This window comes from Diplotaxodon limnothrissa, linkage group LG6 (assembly GCF_057381915.1).
Source record: "Diplotaxodon limnothrissa isolate DT_005_m linkage group LG6, D_limnothrissa_male_GT1.1, whole genome shotgun sequence".
Lineage (NCBI taxonomy): Eukaryota > Metazoa > Chordata > Actinopteri > Cichliformes > Cichlidae > Diplotaxodon > Diplotaxodon limnothrissa.
In genome coordinates, this window is record NC_140601.1 from 38,871,263 (window position 1) to 38,894,857 (window position 23,595).

Below are 23,595 nucleotides of genomic sequence, written 5' to 3' on the forward strand. Positions count from 1 at the left end.
TAAACGTGTCAGGCATTTTCCACGCCCTGTGGGTGTTTATGTCCAAGTGCTGGCGTGTGGGCGTGCAGGAAAACCTGAAAGACAAGCTCTCAAGGATTCGACTCACAGGCTGATGCAAACTGAGTTAAAGGACACAAAACACCCACACACATAGTCACTAACACCCACACAAACACACACTCAAAAACAATCAGTCAGTAAAGCCATGATTAATGCCCATCTCTTATATTTACCCTCTGGGTGTTAGTAATGTTTGTTTACCCTGAACAGCTAGCTCGGTGTGTACTCGCGCCACACACAGGAGCCCCTCTCTCTGTTAATGAGTGAGGCAGAGATTTGTTTACTGAAGAGCGCCTATGGCACTGATGAACAGAGCCTCTCGCTTACAGAGAAACGCTGGATGCCATTTGAGCTCACCTTAATAATTTCTAATCACATAAAAGCAAACACACACCACACACACCGCAGTGCTGACAGGAGCAAACACTAAGCGGCAAAGTGCAAAGTGCAAAGTCCTGTGTTAAAGAAGGAAATAAGCTCAGCTGTGGTCATCACAAGGATAATGCCTTCCTCGTAATAATAGCTAGCTTACAGTTCTTGTGTGTGAACTTACTGTCAGCTGTATTGTAAACTGTCTATGCAAACAATTGGAAGACATCAGGGCAATCTACTGTATATATATACAAGCATTAAGACAATGGAGGATGTCATAACCAGTGAACTCACCAGGTTCAAACAGGATAAATGGGCATGTAGGCGTTTTCTAAGAATGTATTTTAACTGCAAAAGACATTAGATTTTAAAAAAAAAATTATAACAACAGCTGAAACATAATGTCAGCTTAGAAAGGGACCGACAAACATCTGCCAGTAAACTGTATTTTTTTAAATTTATTATTAGTCCTTTATTTATCCAGGTAAAAATCTCACTGAGATTAAAAATCTCATTTCCAAGCGAGACCTGGCATCATGGCAACAAAAGTCAAAATACATGTACTACCTAAGTATATAACATTTAAAACAAATACAATATCCCGTATGAACATGTGAATACAATAACAGATCAATTGAGAGCGACATCAAAAACAGTCACACTGAGTAAAAGAGTTATTCTCTCATTCCTTTAAGATGAACGTAATCTCTAATTGATGTAACCAATTCGGATAATTTCAGTTCCTTCTGCAGATTATTCCAGGAAGCAGGGGCAGCGTATTTAAAAGCTTTCCCCCCAGTCCTTTTCTGATTTTTGGGACAATCAATTGTATGAAATTGTGAGAATGAAGGCTGTGGTTGGTTGTGGTTTTTACACATGTAAATACATAAATAAGACCAACCAATGGGAGAGTCTGCAAATATGCAAAGATGGACATTTAGCAGCAGCATACAAAGAACGATGATGTACACGATTTCTATAGCCAGTAATAAAACGTAAAGCACAATGGTAGACAGTATCCAACCTCTTTAGGTAGTGGGCAGGTGCATTCATAAAAAGCAGGTCACCATAATCCAATAAAGGTAAAAAAAACTTGCACGAAGCAAGTGTTTTCTCACTTGGAAGGAGAAACAGGATTGATTTCTAAAAAAGTAACTTAATTTTAGTTTTAACTTCGACACAAGCCTTTGAATGTGAGTTTTAAATGACAAATTCTGATCTATAATGATCCCTAGATCATTATAGTTTTAATCTTAGGAGACATAGCGAACAAGTCTTTGCCATTTGAGAATAACATGAGCTTGGTTTTCCCTTGATTTAACCAGATGCAATTTTAAACGGCAAAAGTCTTCTTATTGTGAGCGAGAAATAAGTGTGTCGCAGATGTCCAGTCCACAAGTTCACTACCCCTTGACAAGACAGTTAACAAAATATCCTCTTGCCTGTCTTTCTGCAAAACTCAAAAGCCCTGCTCTCTACAGTACACGATCCAGTGCTCAGTAACCCAACCGGCTTCTGTCAACAATGCACAGTTTGTTTATCTCGCACATCACGTAACACCATGGGGACGGCTCAATACTAGGAATTTCCCCTTAGAAGATGCATAATAATATACAAGACAAACAAAAGTATAATAAAAGAAGATGTGGAGGAAAAAAACCTCTGTCCAACTCCCACATTTCGAACTGTAAGAAGGAAAAGAAAAAAATGGGCTATGTGGTTGTCCATAAAGACCATTTGTAATTTTGAAACTAATCATTAATAAAGTGGGATGCAAAAGTTTGGGCAATCTTGTTAATAGTCATTATTTTCCTGTATAAATCGTTGGTTGTTACAACGTTGTACTTGTTCCTCTGCACGAATGCCTTAGTGGATTTTGAGCAGTGTTTTGGGTCGTTGTCTTGTTGAAAGATCCAGCCCCGGTGCAGCTTCAGCTTTGTCACTGATTCCTGGACATTGGGTTCCAGAATCTGCTGATACTGAGTGGAATCCATGTGTACCTCAACTTTGACAAGATTCCCAGTCCCAGCACTGGCCACACAGCCCCACAGCATGATGGAACCACCACCATATTTTACTGTAGGTAGCAGGTGTTTTTCTTGGAATGCTGTGTTCTTTTTCCTCCATGCATAACGCCCCTTGTTATGCCCAAATAGCTCAATTTTAGTTTCATCAGTCCACAGCACCTTATTCCAGAATGAAGCTGGCTTGTCCAAATGTGCTTTAGCAAACCTCAAGTGGCTCTGTTTGTGCTGTGGGTGGAAAAGGCTTCCTCTGCATCACTCTCGCATGCAGCATCTCCTTGTGTAAAGTGCGCCAAACGATGGTTGAACGATGCACAGTGACTCCATCTGCTGCAAGATGATGTTGTAGGTCTTTGGTGCTGGTCTGTGGGTTGACTGACTGTTCTCACCAGTCGTCGCTTCTGTCTATCCGAGATTTCTTGGTCTGCCACTTCGAGCCTTAACTTGAACTGAGCCTGTGGTCTTCCATTTTCTCAACATGTTCCTAACTGTGGAAACAGATGGCTTAAATTTCTGAGACAGCTTTCTGTATCCTTCCCCTAAACAATCTTTGTCTTCAGCTCATTTGAGAGTTGTTTTGAGACCCCCATGTTGCTACTCTTCAGAGAAAATTAAAAGAGGAGAGAAACTTACAATTGACACCATTAAATACTTTTCCACATTATTGGATTCACCTGTGTATGTAGGTCAGGGGTCACTGAGCTTACCAAGCCAATTTGAGTTCCAATAATTAGTTCTAAAGGTTTTGGAATCAATAAAATGACAACAGTGCCCAAATTTATGCACCTGCCTGATTTTGTTTAAACAATTATTGCACACTTTCTGTAAATCCAATAAACTTCATTTCACTTCTCAAATATCACTGTGTGTGTCTCCTATATGATATATTTAACTGACACTTTTTATTGTAACAACCAACGATTTATACAGGAAGATAATGACTATTATTACCAACAAAGCCTCCTAAAGCACGGCCAGCTTCGAGGTGTAAAAGGATGGTAGTGAGATCATTTCAGATTAGGAATTTTTCATGGTGTTTTGATGTTTATCTATTATTGTAGGGTCTTTACATAAAATTGAATTGATTTGGTGGTATACAAATAAAACTGAATTGAATTCAGCTGAGTGATTATGGGTGTTAATTTTACATTAACTCTAATTTTAGACCAATAAAAAATTGATAGTCCTTGATGTGTGTCAGTCAGAATCATTATTGTATTTGTTCCCTGATTCGCAAGAGAACAATCTGAAAGAAGCGGTATTCTGATTCCCTGGGATAGAGTTAAGGTTAGAGTTGGGATTGGGGTTAATAACTATACACATTAACAGTAAAAGCTCAACAAGTAATTGCAGTTTACATATTAACAACGGTTTTCTGGAGAAAAAGAAGTTCCAGTGAGGTTTGCAAGTGTGATGAGCAGTAGCTATGCAGCACTATCTTTCTAAGTCTGTGAAGGTTCTCAGTCATCCAGGTCATCGTAGTCAAAGGAGCTTGCAAAGAAAAGCGTCTGGACTTCTTTAAGTTGCTTGAAAACATTGCAGCTAACTGTTGGCACACACTGGCTGCTGAAATGTGACAATCATGAAAATATCTTTGATCAGTGGCATCAATCCAATCAGTCTGGTGTTACCAACGTGAAAGTTTCCATAAATAGTAATCATCAAAATATGATCTTTTTATACATTTTGAAAATTTTGCATAATACTTGGAAAAGTTGTATCAAACTGGATGCATGTGCATGTGGATGTTTGCATGTTCTGTGCTTTAGGTCATTCATTGCCCGTCAGGTTGTGGCATGTGGATAAATAATGCCCCATCTCTTCCTCCTGGAAGTATTTTTAGAGGTGATTTGCCTTTTTGAAATCCAGAGTTACAGAAATGACCTTCAAATTAAGCTTCCTCATTTCAGTTCTTCACTTTTTTTTGCCATGAATATTTTGTGTTCTTTCTTTGTCTTGATTTGTGGTCTTTGAGGTTGTTCTTTGTTAGGACTGGTCTCTGATTTTGTTTTATTTTAGGTTTTTTTTTTTACCTTTGACAGTAGAGAGATAATCTACCAAACACTCCAATCAGGGTTGGTAACAGTTATAGTACACCGAATGTAATCTGGTCCTTAGCACGCCTTAAAATTCGGCAAATGCAACCTCAGATGAAGTATACACCATGAAATATCACACCGTGATGCAGAAGCAGGCCTGTGAAAAACTAATCATACTCTACTGCTTCTATAAGAATTAAGGATTAGTAGCAGTCAGGAGCTATTAATAAAATTGACATGATGGACTGATCATTATTAATGTGAACTGTTAGGTGTTAAAGTTAATGACAGTACAATTAGAGCTAGAATGATCAAGTAAAGACTGTCTGGAAAGGTTGCCAGGAGAAAGCCTCTTCTCAAAATACATAGCAGCATGGCTTGGGTTTGCAAAGTTGCATTTGAAAAAACCACAAGACTTCTGAAACAATGTCCTTTGGACAGACCAAAACCAAGTGGAATAATGCACAGAATCACATTTGCCAGAAACTAAACACAGCATATCAGAACAAACACCTTATATACCAACCGTCAGGGCTCATGATATGGGCTTTTTCTGCAGCCATAAGACCTGAGCGCTTTGCAGACACTGAAGTCCTCTGTATACTCAAACCCATGCTGAAGTTTTTATACTGTGTATAACCCTCAGTTTTAACTTGATTTACAAAGTCTGAGTGCCACAAAGTAAAAGCACATCATTGCACAGCAGTGGTTTGTATTATGGCTCGATACAAAGCTCAGTTTTTCCGTGACTAATAATAGTGACCATGGTAATTTTTCTGAAATAAATCTATTATTGTGATGAAAATCTGAACAGGTCCAATCTGCATTTCTAAAGAAAACTAGCATGTTTAGAAATGCTATGTTGAAAATGTCTTGCTCTATTAAAAAAGCACTTAGGAAAGATTCGACAAAAATGTTATTGGGGGGCGTGCTAGTAATTTTGTCCTCATTGGTAGCTCAGTACGTAAAGTGGCAAAATAAAATGAAGCTGCCAGAAGATAAAACAGAATAAAATAAATTTCTGCATTAAAACCTAAATAACAAAACTGCTTGAAATTGTCATGAGGAGACTCGTGTACTTGCTTTAAACATTCATGGATAAAATCACCACTTATACTGCAGGTCATGTAAAAGCTTTCTCCCTTTTAGTTTAGCTAGTGTCATTTGGGTGTGTCTGAGCGGACACATCATTTACAAGGAAATTGAATTCTCTGTATCAGTTGCATGTTTTGCTAAGCCTGTGCTATAACAGTGTGATGGTGAAATACTATAAGGTTTTCCATGTGCTTTGCAAGAGTCTGCTATTTGAGCAGCAGGTTTCACAGCATTGCAACATTACAAGGCTGGTGCTAACCTGACTTTAGGTTCTTTTCTCTGCTCTGTCACTCCAGATGGTACGTGACAGTTCTGTCCCTACTACGGTTTTGTGCCATCTTCAACTGATCTTTGACATCAACTGATAAGGAATGAGAAAAAAAACAAAGCATGTGTACTACTGACAATAGAAAACCAAAATAAGCTTGCGTCATGTCGCACCAAGTACTGATAATATAGCGTTTTGTGTACTTTAGGGCATGTGTACCGTGTAAAGTGGCACGTTTTCCATTTGATCAACACATTACCACGGCAGTATGAAAAATATTATATAAAAAGGTGTGACTGTGGAATATCAGGCTATTTTAAAATAAATATTTTTAAGTGAAATCCAATCTAATAGTTATGCGATGTTTTATGATACATAGTGTTTAGTTATAAAGCACTTTTTTAAAAAACACAATTTTGACAAAGTGCTATACAAATCACCAAAACACTACACAAAAAATCAGCAACAACAACAGTGATAAAAATACTACTGTAAATAAAAGCTAAGAGTACACCACTCTCATTCGGATTTAAAAGCCAAAGAATAAAAAAGAGTTTTAAGATATATTTTAAAAAGAGGTAACAAGGGGGCTGGGCAGGAGATCATTCCACAATTTGCGAGTGAAAAGGCTCGATCACTGGTTTTTCAGAATTGTGTTAAAGATTCCACTTTACCGTCGCTGAAAGCATTAACGTGGCTGCCTTAGCCTGATGAAGTTGACTGCTACAACAAAATGCAAGAATTTCTTCCAGGACTGAGCTGAACAAAGGCAGTTCACTCCCTGGTGATGAGTGTACTTTTACTGTTTCTTGGTTTTGAGTTACTGAACACTGTTTGAAGTATATAACATTTTTATAATTTCTCCAGTATGAAAGCAAGCAGAACTGAAGAATGAAAAAAAAAAAAAACACAACAGAGATTTATATATTCAGATTAATATTATTATGTAATGTGGAACACATGTTTGACAAAATATCTGCAAAACTGTAAATGTAAAGTTAAAGGTTTAATGAAGAAGAGAAGGAAATGAGCTAAATACAACTGTTATGACACAGTGAACGGAAGCTGTTTCCAAGGTTGCTCAATCGGAATTCTTTGTGGGTTTTAGAGGTCAAAGACTTCAGAAATAGTTAGAAATCCTCGATCCATCAATTTCAACAATAGAAGATGAAACTATGAATACAGGAAACAACAGAGAGCTATTACTGTAAGTCTATAAGTGATGTAAGTTTGCTTTCAAACCAGTTTGTCTGTAATCAAAAGTTTAGATTTGTGACCAGGACAGCCTGGAGAACAATACTGAAGTCTACTTAAAAGAAATCTCATCTAAGAGAGTTCAAGCTGAGCTGAAGAATAAAACTGGTCACACCAAATATTGTGTTTCAACAACATCAGAACTCTATAAACTTTGACTTTGCCTTATATACTTAGATTTACTTATGTATCTTTTAACAATATACCTGCACCTATTTTTCATAGCAAAACATAAAGAACTAATTGGTGGCTTTAAGATATTTGCACATTACTGTATATTTGTGACACACTGGTGAATGCTCATGTTAAACATGGCTGAGGATGGTGTATGTAAAACTAATCACTGCCAGGCTTCAGTTTTTGTGTGTGAGTAGATATCTCCAATATGGAAGTTTGTGAGCATAGACACTTCACTCATCTGCTGTTCAAACCTTCTGTTTGTAAGTTACTGCTGTACGATGCTGCAAATGTTGCCAATACCAATGCAGACACTTTGAACCTATAAAGGCAGCTTATGTAGGGCAGAGCAGTGTGTCATGGATTATCAGATGAATCGTCATCAATTTGTAAATTCAGGACATATTTTAATGATCACCAAAGTACTGTGATTTTTACTTTCCACAATAATTAGTTAATACAACAAAAAACATCTTTTTGATTTTCAGGTATTTTGTAACTGGCTTTTTGGAGACCCGGAATTTAAATGTGCCAGTCTAAAAAGCCCTTGGGGTCAACTTTAACACAATTCAGTGGGCTACATAATTAACTTTGAGATTAGAAACTTCATTACCTTTTATTTCTTAAATTTTTTCACAAACAACATTTCAATGCATCAACGAAACCACACATCAATGTGAACAAGTTGTCATCCTTCCCTGGCTGTTACTTATCTAAGCTTTCCCTTTTTTCACTCACATGTCATTCCTGTGCATTGTCCTTCCAGCGCGCACTGTCACGTCATCTTTTCCTGACTTTGGGATGTTTCCTATTCCACAGCCTGTGCATGTTCAGACAGTGCTCGTGACAGCCTGCGGAGCGCCCCCTGATGTTGGGGGAACTCCTCACATACGCGGTGCAAGATGGTGCTGATGGCATGCAAGCGGTCCGTCTGCCTCTGCAGGGCGGCTTCCACGGATTCGGGGGTGGACAGTGCTCGATAGCTGCCTTCACACACTGTACGCAACCTCTTGGCCCGACTCTGCAGAGCCACTAGGTGTCCTAGGTTCTAGAGAGAGGGAGCGATAATGACAGAGTAATGACATATTAATCAAACAATGAGTAGTTATATTTTATTCCTGATAGGTCGGATAAGTGTGAGTATTTTCCAAGAGTGGAAACTGTGATGAGCAAGTTCTGTGTACGTGACCCAAAAAAAACCAAGTTAAACATTCTCACCACACCTTCATTAAGTTGTGCAATGGTAACAGTTTCACTTCCCATTAGACATTTGTATTGACACATACCGGGTATCATTGTTCCTTTAACAATGAAGAGTGCATCGGATTAGAAGCCAATGAAAAGTGGATCACACCCTCACTGTACATGCAACCCAGTGCAATTCAGAAGAATAACAATTTTAAAGTACAATCACATATTCACATTCACAGTCTGTGACCCTTACCCTTTCTTTGGTATCCTGAAGATTAACAAAGTCAGAGTCGAGGATGTAACTGGTGCTGCACAGTTCTGTGAGATGAGTCTTCCTCTGTGTGATCCTGTCTCTCAAACTCTCCTTCTGTTTTTGTAGCTCCCCAGTCACCTGCTCATACTCTACCACTTGCTGAAGACAAATCCTGCATGTAAGATAAATGCTCAACCTGCTCCAAGCACAAATGAATTAATGTTCCGTCAGCCTCTTTTACCTTGTGTGCTTCCCGGATCTTGCGCTGTAGGCCCTGTATAGAGAGGCTCAGGTCACCCTGTGTAGCCTGTTTGAGGGAGTTCCTCATCATGGCCTCCTTGCGCAAGACGATGGTTTCCCTTCTCGCCACTGTTGCTTCGCTTTCCCTCAGCAGGCATTCCCGTTGCCTCATTAGCTGGCTGAGTCGCACCTGCACAGACACAAACACACTTTGGGTAGAATTCACAAACATTAATCACCCTAAGAGCAAATTGTTATCCAGCATTCTTACAACTTAGTTTTACGACTTTCAAGACAATTTTAAAAATATCTATAAATCTAAACCAAAGAGTAAAACAGTGAAATGTGGATTATTAAATATTAAGTCTCTCTCCTCCAAGTCTCTGTTAGTACATGACTTAATAATTGATCAACAAATCGATTTACTCTGCCTTACAGAAACCTGGTTGCAGCAGGATGATTATGTTAGTTTTAATGAATCAGCACCCCTGAGTCATTCTAACTACCAGAAATCTCGAAGCACAGGCCGAGGGGGCGGTGTGGCAGCAATTTATCACAACAGCCTATTAATCAACGAAAGACCTAGACAGACTTTTAATTCATTTGAAAGCCTGATGCTTTCAAATGAATTAGGACCAATTCTGTTTACATTATACATGCTTCCCCTAGGCAGTATCATTAGAAGACATAGCATACATTTTTACTGCTATGCAGATGACACACAGCTCTATCTGTCCATGAAGCCAGATAACACACACCAATTAGTTAAGACCTGGATGGGCGCACATATTAAACAAATATGTAAGAATGCTTTCTTCCATTTGCGCAACATCTCTAAAGTTAGAAATATCCTGTCTCAGAGTGACGCTGAAAAACTAGTTCATGCATTTATTACTTCTAGGCTGGACTACTGCAATTCATTATTATCAGAAGTCCTAAAAACTCGCTGAAAAGCCTTCAGCTAATCCAAAATGCTGCAGCAAGAGTACTGACAGGGACAAGAAAGAGTGAGCATATTTATCCTGTATTGGCTTCCCTTCATTGGCTTCCTGTTAAATCCAGAATTGAATTCGTTGTTTGTTGGGTTTTTCTCTGTATCTAGTATTGTACGATCTACTGTACAATATAAAGCGCCTTGAGGCGACTGTTGTTGTGATTTGGCGCTATATAAGTAAAATTGAATTGAATTGAAGTCCAAATCAAGCATCAGAATGGGAAAGAAATGTGATTTAAATGACTTTGAACACAACAGTGAGTTCACTACCCTCAAACAGCATCTACAGATTTAATCTAAAAGAGCACCTTTGGGTTGTGGTAGAACGGGATCATAGATGTGCAGCTGGCAAATCTGCAGCACCTGTGTGATCCTATCATGTTGATGTGAACCAAAGACTCTGACAAATGTTTCTAGATTCAAAAAATTGAAGCAGTTCTGAAGGCAAAAAGGAGCAATACAATCAAAAATATTTGTATTTGTTGGGTCTATTAAAAATATTTGAACAAATCTGCCTCCTAATGTGATCCCAGTGTTAGTCCTTTCAAAACTGAGTTTGCACTGAGTTAAAGTGTCTATACTTTAATTTTGCAGTTATACGTTGTATGCATCAGTAGTTCATAATGAGAAAGCAAATGAGCCATAAGATCTAACACATTTACAAAAAGCTTCAATAAGATGTATTTTTGCGGCTTTCATATTTTCCGTCACCTTGTCTCTTACAAGCAGGCACTGATTTATATTCTGAATATAATCTGAATATATCAGTATTATGTGCTGTAATCAGACACCAAGCTGACAGATTTATCTGCTTCTATAGAGAAAATAACATGACTGTGAGCTTGGAAGAGCTTGAGATAATTTTTTCCCAGAGGAGGTACGAGAAATAAAAAGACTGAGCTGTTAGTTTTCACATCCAATTGGACCTGGAGCCCTTTTTTGTCTCAGATACCTTTTTTTGATGGAAACTCCTTATATATAAAATTACCCTTGCTTAGAGGTTTAACAGCCTTGAAACTATGACTGATAAAAGTGTCCACAATATAGTTCAATCTTCCTTTACAGTGATACCCATGTTGAGCAGTTAATGCTTAATTAGATCCTGCTGATGAAATCATTTTAATGTTAAAGATTGTTCAGGTAATGAGTAAACTGGAAACGAATAAGACTATGTTTACTATTCATTCATTATTCATTTCTGATCATATAATTGAGCTTTTAATATTTATTCCATCTAAAGAAGAACTGAGACTGAATTGTGGGTTAGGAGAATCGTTACACCACTACTGATGCTGTAAAGTCATATCCACATGTTGTTTCTATTCTTTAAGTTGTAAATTGGAAAATTTGCTGAACTTCATGCCTGATACATGAACTTTTGAGGCTTTTTCCCTTGAAAACTAAAAAAACATTGCACAATACATTTGTAAGCAATAAATTATAAAAAAAAATTGCTGGATGCAAATTAAAACTTATATTAGCAAACTTATATTTATTTAATAAAATAAATTGTCAAAAGGTTCAATAAACAGTGAATTTTCCCAAAAAATTAATTCAAGGGTCAAAGTGATCGAATGCATTTCAAATAAAGCATATCCCACTCTTATGTGTTTATGCATTGTACATAAACAGCACATTTGCACATGGCAGGCTAAGGCTAAAATGTAGATGGCAAATCAGCCTTATAGTCTGTCTGTAATCGTACTGTGTTTACCTCCATACGATGTATTTCAGCTTTCATTGTGTGGCTTTCTCCCTGCCCCACATCCATAGCTGAACGCATCTCTTTTACAAGCTGTGTCTTCTTCTCCCACAGCATGATTTGCCGCCTGTATGCCACACGTGCCAAAGAAAAAGAGAAAATACACACACATGCAGAACAAAGTACACTATTCCATTAAAAATCAAAGTGTTTCTCTGAGTATGTGATTCTTCCGGAAATAACTCTGCATATTTAATGAAGCCCTGCAAAATTTTACCTTCATACTATGAATATGTTTCGAGTTAGAGGCATTTGAGTTACATGGAGCTGGGTTGAAATTTAAAAGATTAGTCGACTAGTCACGATTACGTCGACTATCAAAATCACCGACAACTAATTTAATAGTCAATGGGTTGTTTGAAGCTTTGTAAGATCCTGAAAGATGCATGAATAAGTAGTAGGACTTAAGAGTTGAGAGAGAGATTTAAGAGATTTAAGCAAATTAGCAAATCAACTCAATAATAAATAAATTGAATATGTTTAAGTCAGAAGAAACAAGGACAAAAAGAAAGTGACTGACTCAGCTTCCACCAGACTGTTGAGGAGCCTCTCCTTTTCCTCCTGCGTCTTCTCGACTTTCATCTGCATCTTAACGGCCTCCCTCTCTGCATCCTGGTCACATAATTTTACATAAAGTTATATATTAATATAAAACAGAAGAAAAGAAGAAAATATAAAATGACGAAACCCGCCTGTCATGCCTTAAGTCTGTGAATGAAATCTGTCTCCATCACGGCGTTTTCCTGCTGCAGAGCCTGGCTCAGTTGTCCTTTCTTGCTGAGCAGCATGTTGAGCTTCAGCTGATCACGCTTCAGCATCTTTGAGCTCTTCTCCAGCTCAGCCTCCTCGCGGTGCTCTGATTCTATCTGACCTGAAAGGGTTAGAGTTGGTGTGAGAATGAAGTGGAGATAGTAGCATAGTAGCATACAGGTTGTGACTTGGACGGAGTATGCAGCATGTGCGTCCTGCATACTCTCAAAGTAGAGTTTCGTCTGTTGCCATCCTGTGTACTCTGCCTGCAGTTTGAGCAGCTCCTTGCTGTTGGCTTCTATCATTTGGGTCAGTCCCATCAGAATCCCCTGTCGCTTCATCCAAAGCTGCTGGTCGCTCTTTATATTTGCTGCCAGCTCCTCAATCTGAGCTATTATTGACTGTATCTTGATGTGCAGAGGACCGAGGTCATCATGCTGCAAATGCAGGAAAAATAAATTAAAGCTGGCAGCCTCGTTTTTGAAAAGAATTCAAAATGACACTAAATTATTTTCATTCACTTTCTACTTTTAAAAGCATAATTGATCAATTGAGAAGTTTGAACTTGGCTCACGATTTCCTTCCATCCCGGATTTTAAAGGATGGGTTCGATGTTATTGGCACTGAAACCACAGCACAGAAACGGCATTGCTGAGGGTTTTCAATGATCTTCTAGAACATGTTATAGGCATCAAGGATTCTGCCCTTAATTGGTTAAAAAACTGATACATGCCTTTGTGACCTCCAGATTAGATTATTGTAACTCGCTCTACTCTGGACTCCAACTCGCTCACCTACAACGATTACAGCTCGTTCAGAATGCTGCGGCTCGTCTCGCAACCGGAACTAGAAAGTTTGCCTCTATTATTCCAGTGCTCTCTGACTTACACTGGCTGCTTATTAAATTTCGTATTGATTTTAAAGTTCTGCTGCTTACTTGCCTCACACTCCTCATCCTCCCTGGGAGAGTCTATGCCAGGGTGCTGGAGAGGAGAGTCTGTCCGTTAGTCGAACCTTGGATACAGGAGGAACAATGCGGTTTTCGTGCTGGTCGTGGAACAGCTCTTTATCCTCTCGAGAATACTTGAGGGTGCATGGGAGTTTGCCCAACCAGTCTGCATGTGTTTTGTGGACTTGGAGAAGGCATTCGACCACGTCCCTCGAGGGGTCCTGTGGGCGGTGCTGGACAGACACCCCATAGACACCTATGGGGTGTCTGTCCCATTGCTACGGGTCATTCAGTCCTTATACAACCGATGCAACAGCTTGGTCCGCATAGCCGGCAATAAGTCGGACTCGTTCCTGGTGGGTGATGGGCTCCGACAGGGCTGCCCTTTGTCACCGATTCTGTTCATAATTTTTATGGACAGAATTTCTAGGCATAGCCAAGTGCTGGAAGGCTTTCACTTGGGTGGTCTCAGGATTTCATCTCTGCTTTTTGCAGATGATGTGGTCCTGTTGGCTTCATCGGGTGATGGCCTCCAGCTCACCTTGGAATGGAGTGTGAGATCGACAGACAATTGGTGCAGCGGCTGAAGCGATACGCACGCTGTACCGGTCTGTTGTGGTGAAGAGAGAGCTGAGTGTAAAAGCAAAGCTCTCAATTTATCGGTTGATCTACGCCCCTACCCTCACAAGGTGAGGAGTAGTGACCGAAAGAACGAGATCGCGAATACAAGCGGCAGAAATGGGCTTCCTCCGAAGGGTGGCTGGCCTCTCCCTTAGAGATAGGGTGAGAAGTTCGGCATTTGAGAGGGGCTCAGAGTAGAGCCGCTGCTCCTCCACATCGAAAGGAGCCAGTTGAGGTGGTTCAGGCATCTGACAAGGATGCCTCCTGGGCGCCTCCTGGGTGAGGTTTTCCAGGCATGTCCCACGGGGAGGAGGTCCGGGGGCAGACCCAGGACACGCTGGAGATATTATATCTCTCGGCTGGCCTGGGAATGCCTTGGTGTTGGCCTTGGAGGGAGGTCTGGGTTTCTCTGCTTGGGCTGCTGCCCCCGTGACCCGGCTCCGGATAAGTGGAAGAAAATGGATGGATGCTTACTTTGAAATGCCTAAACAACCTTGCCCATGACTATCTCATCGACCTTCTCAGTCTCTATGCTCTCAGCCATTCTTTACGATCATCTGGTCAGTTACTTCTGGCCCAGCCCAGGCACCGTCTGAAGACTAGGAGTGATCGTGCTTTTGCCTCTGTAGCATCAAACCTCTGGAATAGTCTTCCTGCTAGCATTCATGCCTCTGACTCCATCCAATACTTTAAAGCATGCTTGAAAACTTACCTATTCAACCTGGCTTTTCCAACTCACTAATTCTCACCGCTCCTTAATTGCTGTATCGCTACTCATTTCTCTGGATAATCATGATTTCTCCCTATCTCTACTTACTAATGTGTTTGTTTGTTTCTCTGTTTTCTCTATTTGACCTTGTTTTAATCACTTACTGTTCAGTGCAATTATTTACCGTTATTCCTTACTGTGAAGCACTTTGGTGTACCCCCTGGTTTTCAATGTGCTATATATATAAAATTGCATTGTATTCTATTGTATTTATTTATGATCTTAGTAACAAGAAACCACAGCTTCCCCACAGCCACTCACCCCAGTGGTGGCCGCTATTTGAGAAATCTTCGTGTTGTATCCGATGATCGTTGACTGCTTCTGCTCGATGACTCTAACAGATGAAGTAAGCTTAGCCTCAATGGCTGTGATTAACTTGTTGTACTTTGTGATCTCCTGATCAAGGGCCTCCTGAGTCAGGGCCAGGCTGTCCACTCGCTGGCTGACCAGCTGGCTCTCCAGCTTCACCACCAACACCTCCTCCTCTGACTGCTTCAACTGGTACATCTAAAGGGGGGAAAGGAATGATGAGAAGCACATAAATCTAATATCTTCACATATTTGTTTTATTCTCTACACATTTTACAAAGAAAAAAAGCTAGGAATCAAAATGAAAAATGTAATCCTGTCACGTAAAAGCATGAACAAAAAATGTTAAAACTAGTAAAATAATAATACTGAAATTGAATAAAGCTAATTTGACAATATGAATAAATTGCATTCAAATCTCTATGGCTCTATAGTGTACATTAACCTTTATACATGTACTTATTTAACACCTGTTACTACTACTACTACTGTTACTAATCCTGTAGAGCTGTTGTTATTTGCATTATTCTGTCATTTCAAACCAAAAGACTTCATCAGTTGCTTGTGAATTCTCTCTCTTTCTTTATCTATAACGTGATACTGCTGGAGTGTGTCTTTCACTAAAACAAGCCCAAGCCAAAGACCTGGACAATATGTAGGGTATAGTGAATAACACTCTTATGATAATACTAGAGATATCAAAGAAAGGGGATTTAGTGTGAATGGTCTGAAGAGTGTTATCATAAGAGTGTTATGACAGTCTAAGCATTTTCAATACTTTCCTGCTTTTAGTTACCTTCTCTTTTTTGAGTCTGGATATCTTCTCAGTGAGCAGTTGGGAGTACTTGGCAGCGTTGTTGTGGAGGAGCTTATGCTGCATGGAGCTCATGATGTTGTTTTCCAGCTCCAGCCGTGCAGAACTCTCTTTCTCCAGCTGCTTACTCTGATCGTTCACTTGAGCCTGGAGTGACCCAAATTCCTGGAGAAATTAAGGGTGAGATTAAAAAAAGACAAAAACAAAATCAGGCAATGTAATGTTTCTAACCTTGTACCACGACTGCTCTCTGGCCAAACACTGACCTTTGAGAGTCTAGCGAGGGTTCGCTCTGTCTCCTGCAGAGTGAGGAGGAATGTGCTGTAGTGGGCCTGCAGGGCCTCTTGCTGAGCCTGCTTGTCACTGATGAGCTTTCTGGTAGTGGTGCAGTCCATTTGAGACCAATTCAGCTGCAGTGTCAGTATCTCATTTTGCTCCTGCTCTGCATTGATGGACTTCTTGTAGCCATCAATGTCCTTGTCCAGCAAGATCACCTGGTGCTTGGTTTCACTGAGAAGAACAGAAAAAAATGAATGGCTGCTCACTTTTTGTTCTGTGTTACTTTTGAATAAAAAATCAAATAAGGGTTAATATTATCATTGAGTGTTCTAAAAAATTTTTTTTTATAGACATCTGTCATTTTCTATAGACTATGTTTCTATGTTTAGAGCACTGTCATCATTTGTTACATGTACACTTGAAGCGCATTAGCACCTTTAACGTTTACTCAGTAGGACATGAATCAGAAACAGCTTCCCACATCCATCAGTCTCACCGGATGACTTCCTGCATCGCACCGAAGGCCTCGTCTCGTCTCCTCAACCCCATGAGGCAGCTGCTCCACTGCTGCAGCAGCTGTTTACGGGCCACCAACAGTGACTCCATCTCCATCTCAGCCTGCACAAAGATGTAAAAATGAATGACTGATGTTGTTTGACGACTGCCATAATCAGAGAATTCTTATTTCATTCATGAGTTAGTAAACTTAGACAAAAACATAACCTGTTTGTCTTTTTCTCTCATCCAAATATTTTTGTGTTGACTGTATCCATTTACATCATTAAATCAACTAGTAAGATACACCCACCAGCCACTTCATCAGTTACAGGTAGTTCAGGTTGGACAAACTTGCCTTCAAAACAGCCTTTTTTAAAATTGTGGCACAGATTCACAGATGCTCTGTTGGACGGAGATGTGGTGACTGCTGGCTATAATGAACTCATTGTCATGGTCAAGAGTCCAGTTTGAGATGTTCTGAGTTTTGTGACATGGTTCAACATCCTGTTGGAAGTAGCCGTTAGAAGATGGGTAATATGTGGTTGTGGTCATAAAGGAATGAGCACCAACAAGAGTCAGGTAGGTGTGGTATTTCATCAGTGCTCAGTCGATACTGAAGGATCAAAGGTGTGCCAATAAAATATCCCCCACACCATTACACCAGCACCATCCTGAACAGCTGATACTGTGTGAATTGCCTCCACTTCCTGTTCTTATCTGAAGGGAGATTCACCCTTAGTGATTTTCTGCAGTTGTATCCCATCTGCTTCAAATCATGCATTCAGAGGTGCTCTTTCTGCATACTTTGGTTCTAGCAAGTGTTTATTTGGCTTACTGTTGTCTTCCTATCAGCTCAAAGAAGTCTGTGTCATGATCCTGGGTCTTATGACCCAGCGGTTTGAATTTTTGTGTTTTGTTATTTTGTATTATGGTTTGAGTCCACCTTGTTAGTTTAACGTTTTAGTCCCTAGGTTGTTATGTTTAGCTATTGGTTGTCAGATTTCCTTGTGTAATTGCTCCTACGTCTCCCTCTGTATATTTGTGTTTATATAATTCTGAGCTCCTGTGCGTTGTTTCCCCTCGTGTTTTGTCCCATGTTTCCCCTGCCCATGATGTCAGTCCTCTCTCCGTGCTCTCTCTCCCCTCCTGTCTGTGTCTCTGTGTTCTTCCTGTGTTACGTTTAAGGTCTGCACCTTGGGTTAGTATTTTCAGTTCCGTATCCTCCCTGTCTTGTTATGCGTAATTGTCCTCAGCTGTGCTCCCATATGTTCCCACCTCACTCATTACCTTCTGTATATTTATGTCAGAATCACCCTCTGTTCCATGTCGCGTCGTCCCTCATAGCTGTGTGTGATTCTCGCTGTGTCTTCTTGTGCATATTATAATTAGTTTTTCCCAGTTTAGTTTCGTATTGTCGTATCGCCTGTTTCCCAGCAATAAAGCTGTGCTTTCGAGTTTACTCCCCGTGAGTTTGCATTTGGGTCGTCTCCTGCCTGCACACAGCCGAAACATGACAGTCTGGCCATTATCCTCTGATCTGTGGCATCAAACAATTTGTCTCAGACAACTGCTGCTCAAAGAATATTTTCTCCTGGTTGTGCAGTATATCAGCAGTTTAAAAAAAAGACTGTCTCATGTGCTCCAACAACCATGCCACGTTCAAGGTCACTTAAATCACCTTTAAGAGACCTGTTCTGATGCACAGTTTGAACTCCAGCAGGTTGTCTTGTCCATGTCTAGATACCTAAATGCAAGTACTTGAATGTGAATCCATATATCAAGGAAAATTTTCACTCAATCAATCACTGGATAAATGAACTGGGCTATTGTTTTAATGTTTTCAGTTTTACTAATCGATATAAAAGCAATATTCACATCAATGAAATATTTATTTGCTATGGGTAATATGAAAGTTGACACTTTTAATAGTGAAATCACCCAATACTAACTAGCACCTTATCTCACTAGCTCACTATTTTGCTTTTATGTCCAAAAAAAGGTCTGGTGGGCAACTAATTCTTGTTCAAGCTGCAGGGATAAAGTGCTCATCTCTTCATGTAAAGATGCAGCATATAACCTTTTACGGCACAGCAGTTACCTCTGAGAGAGCCTCTTTGGCTGTCTGTGTCTCCTCTGCATGAGCACTGGTTTTGGACTCATACATGGCTATCTGCTGCGTCAGCCTGTCCAACTCCTTTGTTAGTCGCTCCACATATAAATCCTGATGTAACAGATGAGTATTTTCGCTTAGTTAAAATTATGTTGATATACCAGATAGTGTATATATTGACAAATACAATCAAATCGTAATAATTTACATGTGAGTGTCTACCTGCTTTAATTTCTGGTCTTCTGCCTGGGTCTTCTCAGCTCTCGCTTTGCGTCTAGCGTTATTCATGGTTTTGACTTCAGAGCGCAGACCTTCACTGACTCCTTGGATGAAGATGAGATACTGTGTCATGCTGTCTAACTGCGCCTGTAGCTGGGACTCTGAGGGAGGACAGAGGAGAGAGCATAAACATAATGGCTCGAATCACAATTTCAGAAACATGAACAGATACAGATGTTGCCTTTCTGTTGCTCAAACAGTATTACATAGGCCCAACAAAGGCTGCTTTTAAAAGGGAAAGATTAAAAAATTATAAAATCTGTTTACATTTATTTTAACTTCTTAACTTGCGCCATTGAACTTTTAGGGTTTCACATCCATCAGATTCTCACTTATACTAACATAAAGCCAAATGCATAAAAAATAGTTGATCTTAAAGCTCCAGCTTTCTGGCTGAAACGTGTAAACCTAAGGGGTGAATATAAAGAAGTTGCATAAAGTGGAATCCTAATGTAATTGAATTTTACAGCATTTTATTTTATTTTACTGCAGGCTGAGTAACAATCATAAGTAGTACGAGTGAACTCACAGTGGAAAACAACCCCAAACAGAGAATGAAGCTTGATTCGGATGGAGGATAATAGTAGCAATAAAGTTCTCTTTAAAAAAAAAAACAACATAATTGTAATGTGGTCATTGGGACAGACATCAAGAGTCATATAAAATCAAAACTAATCCTGGATCAGCACAAAGACACAACCTCTAAATGACAGTCCAGGCTCACCATTGGCTCTGGCTTCGCAGACCTTTCTGGTCATGCTGGAATGTTGACTCTTTATCTCCTCCAGCTGGTTCAGAACCTGCTGGTGTTTGGTTTCGGCTTGTGTCTTGGTCTCATGGAGGTCATGCAGCCTGTTCTGCTGTCTGACCAGATGCTCCTGAATCCTGAAGACCTCCACACCTAATTCCTGATTGTGGCTAGCATCATCCTTCGCAACTGCATGCTGATGGAGGAGGAGAGCAGTTAGAAATCACAGAAAAATCAATAATTCTAGACGATAACCGACTTTATACATGCTTTTATGTTGGGTACTAAAATGGCTTTCCTTCATCCAGGACAAAGCCTGGTATAAAAGTACTGGTTCTACTTATTAGTGGTTGCCGGTTGGAACTGGAACTGAAAAAGATTTTATTGTATTTGTAACTTATTTCCAACATTGTAACCCTTTTGGGGACATTTTAAAAATAAATCTGTGACCTTCAAACATTAGTCATTATGTGAACATTATGTGAACCCATTATGTGAACATATTCAGATAATGAGGGGAACTCTTAAAATGTTTTATACAAAGTGCTTTAAATTTCAACTCATTACATATGAAATATACTGTACTATAAATCAATATTCGCTATATATACACCATACATGACATTTAATATATTGTGTTTGTCATCATTACCCATTTGAGTGATGAAGGCCTCACACCTTAACCCTGCAACAAGTGTTTTTCTTGGAAAGGTAAACAGTTTGTGGGTGTTGCATCTTTCCTAAACACCTGTCGTATGTAATACAGAAGATGTGAAGTGTTCTGCAGTTGCCATACAGTTCTACAGCACCATCTTCTGGGCATTTAAATAGAAAAGTTGCATTTGTTTGTATAGAAACTAGCTTGTTTGCTCCTGCATGTGTGAATCAGTGTATTAACTGAGCAAAGATGGAGAGAGTTTTTGGTCAGAGAAGTGGCCGACCTTTTCCCTCAGTGTATGGTTAATCCTCTCCAGCTGTTTTCTAAGCTGGATTGTCAGAGCAGCTTGTTGTCTTCTGACCACGGGCTGCCAACAGATTAAATATAGTATCAGTAACGTCCCAGTGGAAGACAAAGATATGTAGTATTAATGCTTCACATCCATCATAATTCAATTTTCTTTCTGATGAGCACTAAGACAAAAATCGATTCATTATTTAGTAAACACACTGGTCGTGTAAAGATTAAAGGTGAAGCTACAAACATGCTCAGGATCAAGAATGATCAACTCCTCTTCCTCATCTTCTGGCAGTGGCTCATGATCCTCCATCTCCTCCGATGTGTGTGAACGGTGAGCCATCTGAGCAATATCCTCTTGCACTGAAATACAGTGAAAGGCATCATTTAACCAAAAAATAAATAATCATGTAAAAAGGGTACATATTGCTATAGAATATATAGAAGTAAATCCCACAGAGGATTAATGTGGGACTTACTTAAATTTGTGGCCGCAGGGAAGTTTTCATCCACTACAGTGAGGTCATGGTAACGCTGGGCAGCAGGGCTCTCTGGCTGTGGCAGTGACTGAGCCTGTGAGTCCGGAGACAAACATGAAGCATGAATAGAGCTCCTTAATAGCTGCTGTGATTTAAACATTGAGAACTGTTAGACTGAAGATGTCAAACATGAACCTGCCCACCAAAGGGGCCAAACTGGCTGAGTGAGTGGTTTTGCAAAATGTAAATTTGCAAAGAAGGAGGACACACTTCTTTAAGAATGGATCCTGTCATGAGAGTCCAAACTGCTGATTCCATTTGAGCCAAATGACTAACACTACTGCAATATTTTGTGCATCCAACAGTTAAGACTGTGAGTGCAGCAGCACAGCACCTGACCAAACATCCAAACTGCATCAGTGTTCAATGACCTGTTGCTAAAATAGCAACAAAGTAAGGAAACAAAACCACAGCAGATACACATATCAAACCTCTTTGTAATGTGAGGCAGTCGCTCCAATGTCTTCTTCAGCGTCGTCACTTCCATGATGCAGGTTGGGATCTGTCTCATTTCGGGGGGAGCTTTCCTCCCTTCCATCATCATCTCCTGGGTTCTGCATTGGACCTAAAACTTCACATGAAGATTTATATTTTCTCCAGGTGACTAATATGTGTATTTGCCCCAAAGGTCAAAGGCTAATGGTGAGAGAGAGAGGGCTTTTGAGAAATTTTCCGACTTTTTTCTTAGCAATGCTGAAAATATAAGAGCAAATATTTTAACTTGTGGCGCTAATCCCTTTTTTATTAGTCAGCTATTGCCACGTTTGAAGATTCTGAACATGTTTTCTTTTCTCAGATGTCATATGACATGTTTCACTTCTATAACAGATGTCCTGCCTGCCATCTTGGGTTTTGATTTAATGGGCTGTGGTGTTCTCTCAATTATAAATGCAAAACTGCCAAACAGTAGTCCAGTCATTCTTAAAGAAACAAAATTTGGAAGTGGATTTAGTATTTAGTATTTATTTATTTATTGTCATTGTCAAGAACAATGAAATTGCGTTTGGGGCTTCCATACAACCCCAAAAAAAGAAGAAAATAATAAATACCCCTTAAAACCCAAGTGTACATATTTAACCCAGTGTGACTCCAATGCAATAAGACAATCCTTAGCAATAATGTTCGTAGAAATTCAGACAAAGACCTGAGAAACATGACAAAATACAACAATGCAACCCATTCAATATTATTGTACTGTGAGATATGATATCAGATATGATAGTTATCTATTTAAGAAAGAGGGGGGGGGGGGGGGGGGGGGCAGGAGGGGGAAGAGAATAAAGATATGATGCACCAATGCATGTCTGGAGTCTTTTGGCTAAACAATATCTATGAAATCTTTTAATCAGGTTTCAGGGTTTTTCCACAGTGTTAAATCTTCTCTCTTGAAACTGAAAAATTATATTCTAGTTGATACCTGTTCAGGTGGTTGTTCAGTTTTAGTTCTGCTGAACTTGAGTGCTGCTTTCGACACCCCATGACTTACACACTCATGACTTACTCTTTGAGGGCTGTGTTGGAGTCAAGTTTTGACTCTTAAATTGTTTAATCTAATATTAAACTCAGAAATTTCTAGTTAGCATTGGATAATACACTTCTGCACCAGCATTATCACATCTACAGGTACACAGGGGTCGAGTTTTTTCTATGTCCACGCTCCCTCATGGTCAAATTATTTGTCAAAATAGCATCAGTCTAGATTTTGCAGCCTATTTTACCTTTGAATCGTGGAAATGTTATATAAGACTGCTCAATGAGTTTTGGATATAAAAAATACAGTGTCCTACGGTTTCTTACACTTAAATGAGTGCAAAACAGAGGTCATATTGTTGTGTGTTGCCCTTCCACTAAGGTCCATATAGGTCTGCTTCCCTAACCTATGGAATCAGGGTGGGTCCTTCGTAATTAATAAATAATAATGATCAGAAACAATCATTATCTCTTTCAGTGCGCCCCAGGGCAGCTGTGGCTACAATGTAGCTTGCCATCACCAGTGTGTGTATGTGTGTGTGTGAATGGGTGGATGACTGAATGTAGTGTAAAGCGCTTTGGCGTCCTTAGGGACTAAGTAAAAGCGCTATACAAATACAGGCCATTTGCCGTTTTTCATTATACACAATGAAATTAAATTAGTAAATACATTGCACTCATTATTGATTTTTACAATTTCATGTGTTGACCAGAACTCACCTTATATATTCAAGTTTTTCTGAGCCTACTTGAAAATGAATAAAATATCAAGTGGA

General features: G+C 39.6%; 1 protein-coding gene across 1 annotated transcript; it reads right to left on the reverse strand.

Annotated features, from left to right (window-relative positions):
* Positions 1–8,097: 8,097 nt before the first annotated feature.
* On the reverse strand, positions 8,098–21,909 carry ccdc40 (coiled-coil domain 40 molecular ruler complex subunit). The gene is made up of 18 exons (XM_085356400.1): positions 21,781–21,909; positions 21,290–21,383; positions 21,058–21,173; positions 20,797–20,880; positions 19,832–20,051; positions 19,051–19,208; positions 18,817–18,939; positions 16,717–16,838; positions 16,208–16,451; positions 15,924–16,106; positions 15,080–15,325; positions 12,703–12,916; positions 12,431–12,600; positions 12,250–12,341; positions 11,682–11,796; positions 8,975–9,163; positions 8,734–8,892; positions 8,098–8,337 (listed from the first exon to the last, which is right to left on the reverse strand). Exons 1-18 carry the CDS (start codon positions 21,907–21,909, stop codon positions 8,098–8,100), a joined length of 2,898 nt encoding a protein of 965 aa, XP_085212526.1.
* Positions 21,910–23,595: the final 1,686 nt, after the last annotated feature.

Coding starts and splice junctions, on each gene's coding strand:
- ccdc40 (XM_085356400.1), bottom strand. CDS start 21,909: ATGCAGAACCCAGGAGATGATGATGGAAGGGAGGAAAGCTCCCCCCGA. Junction 20,881..21,057: donor TCATTCTTGATCCTGAGCAT/GTTTGTAGCTTC, acceptor ATCTGTTGGCAG/CCCGTGGTCAGAAGACAACA. Junction 16,107..16,207: donor CCCTCGCTAGACTCTCAAAG/GTCAGTGTTTGG, acceptor TAATTTCTCCAG/GAATTTGGGTCACTCCAGGC.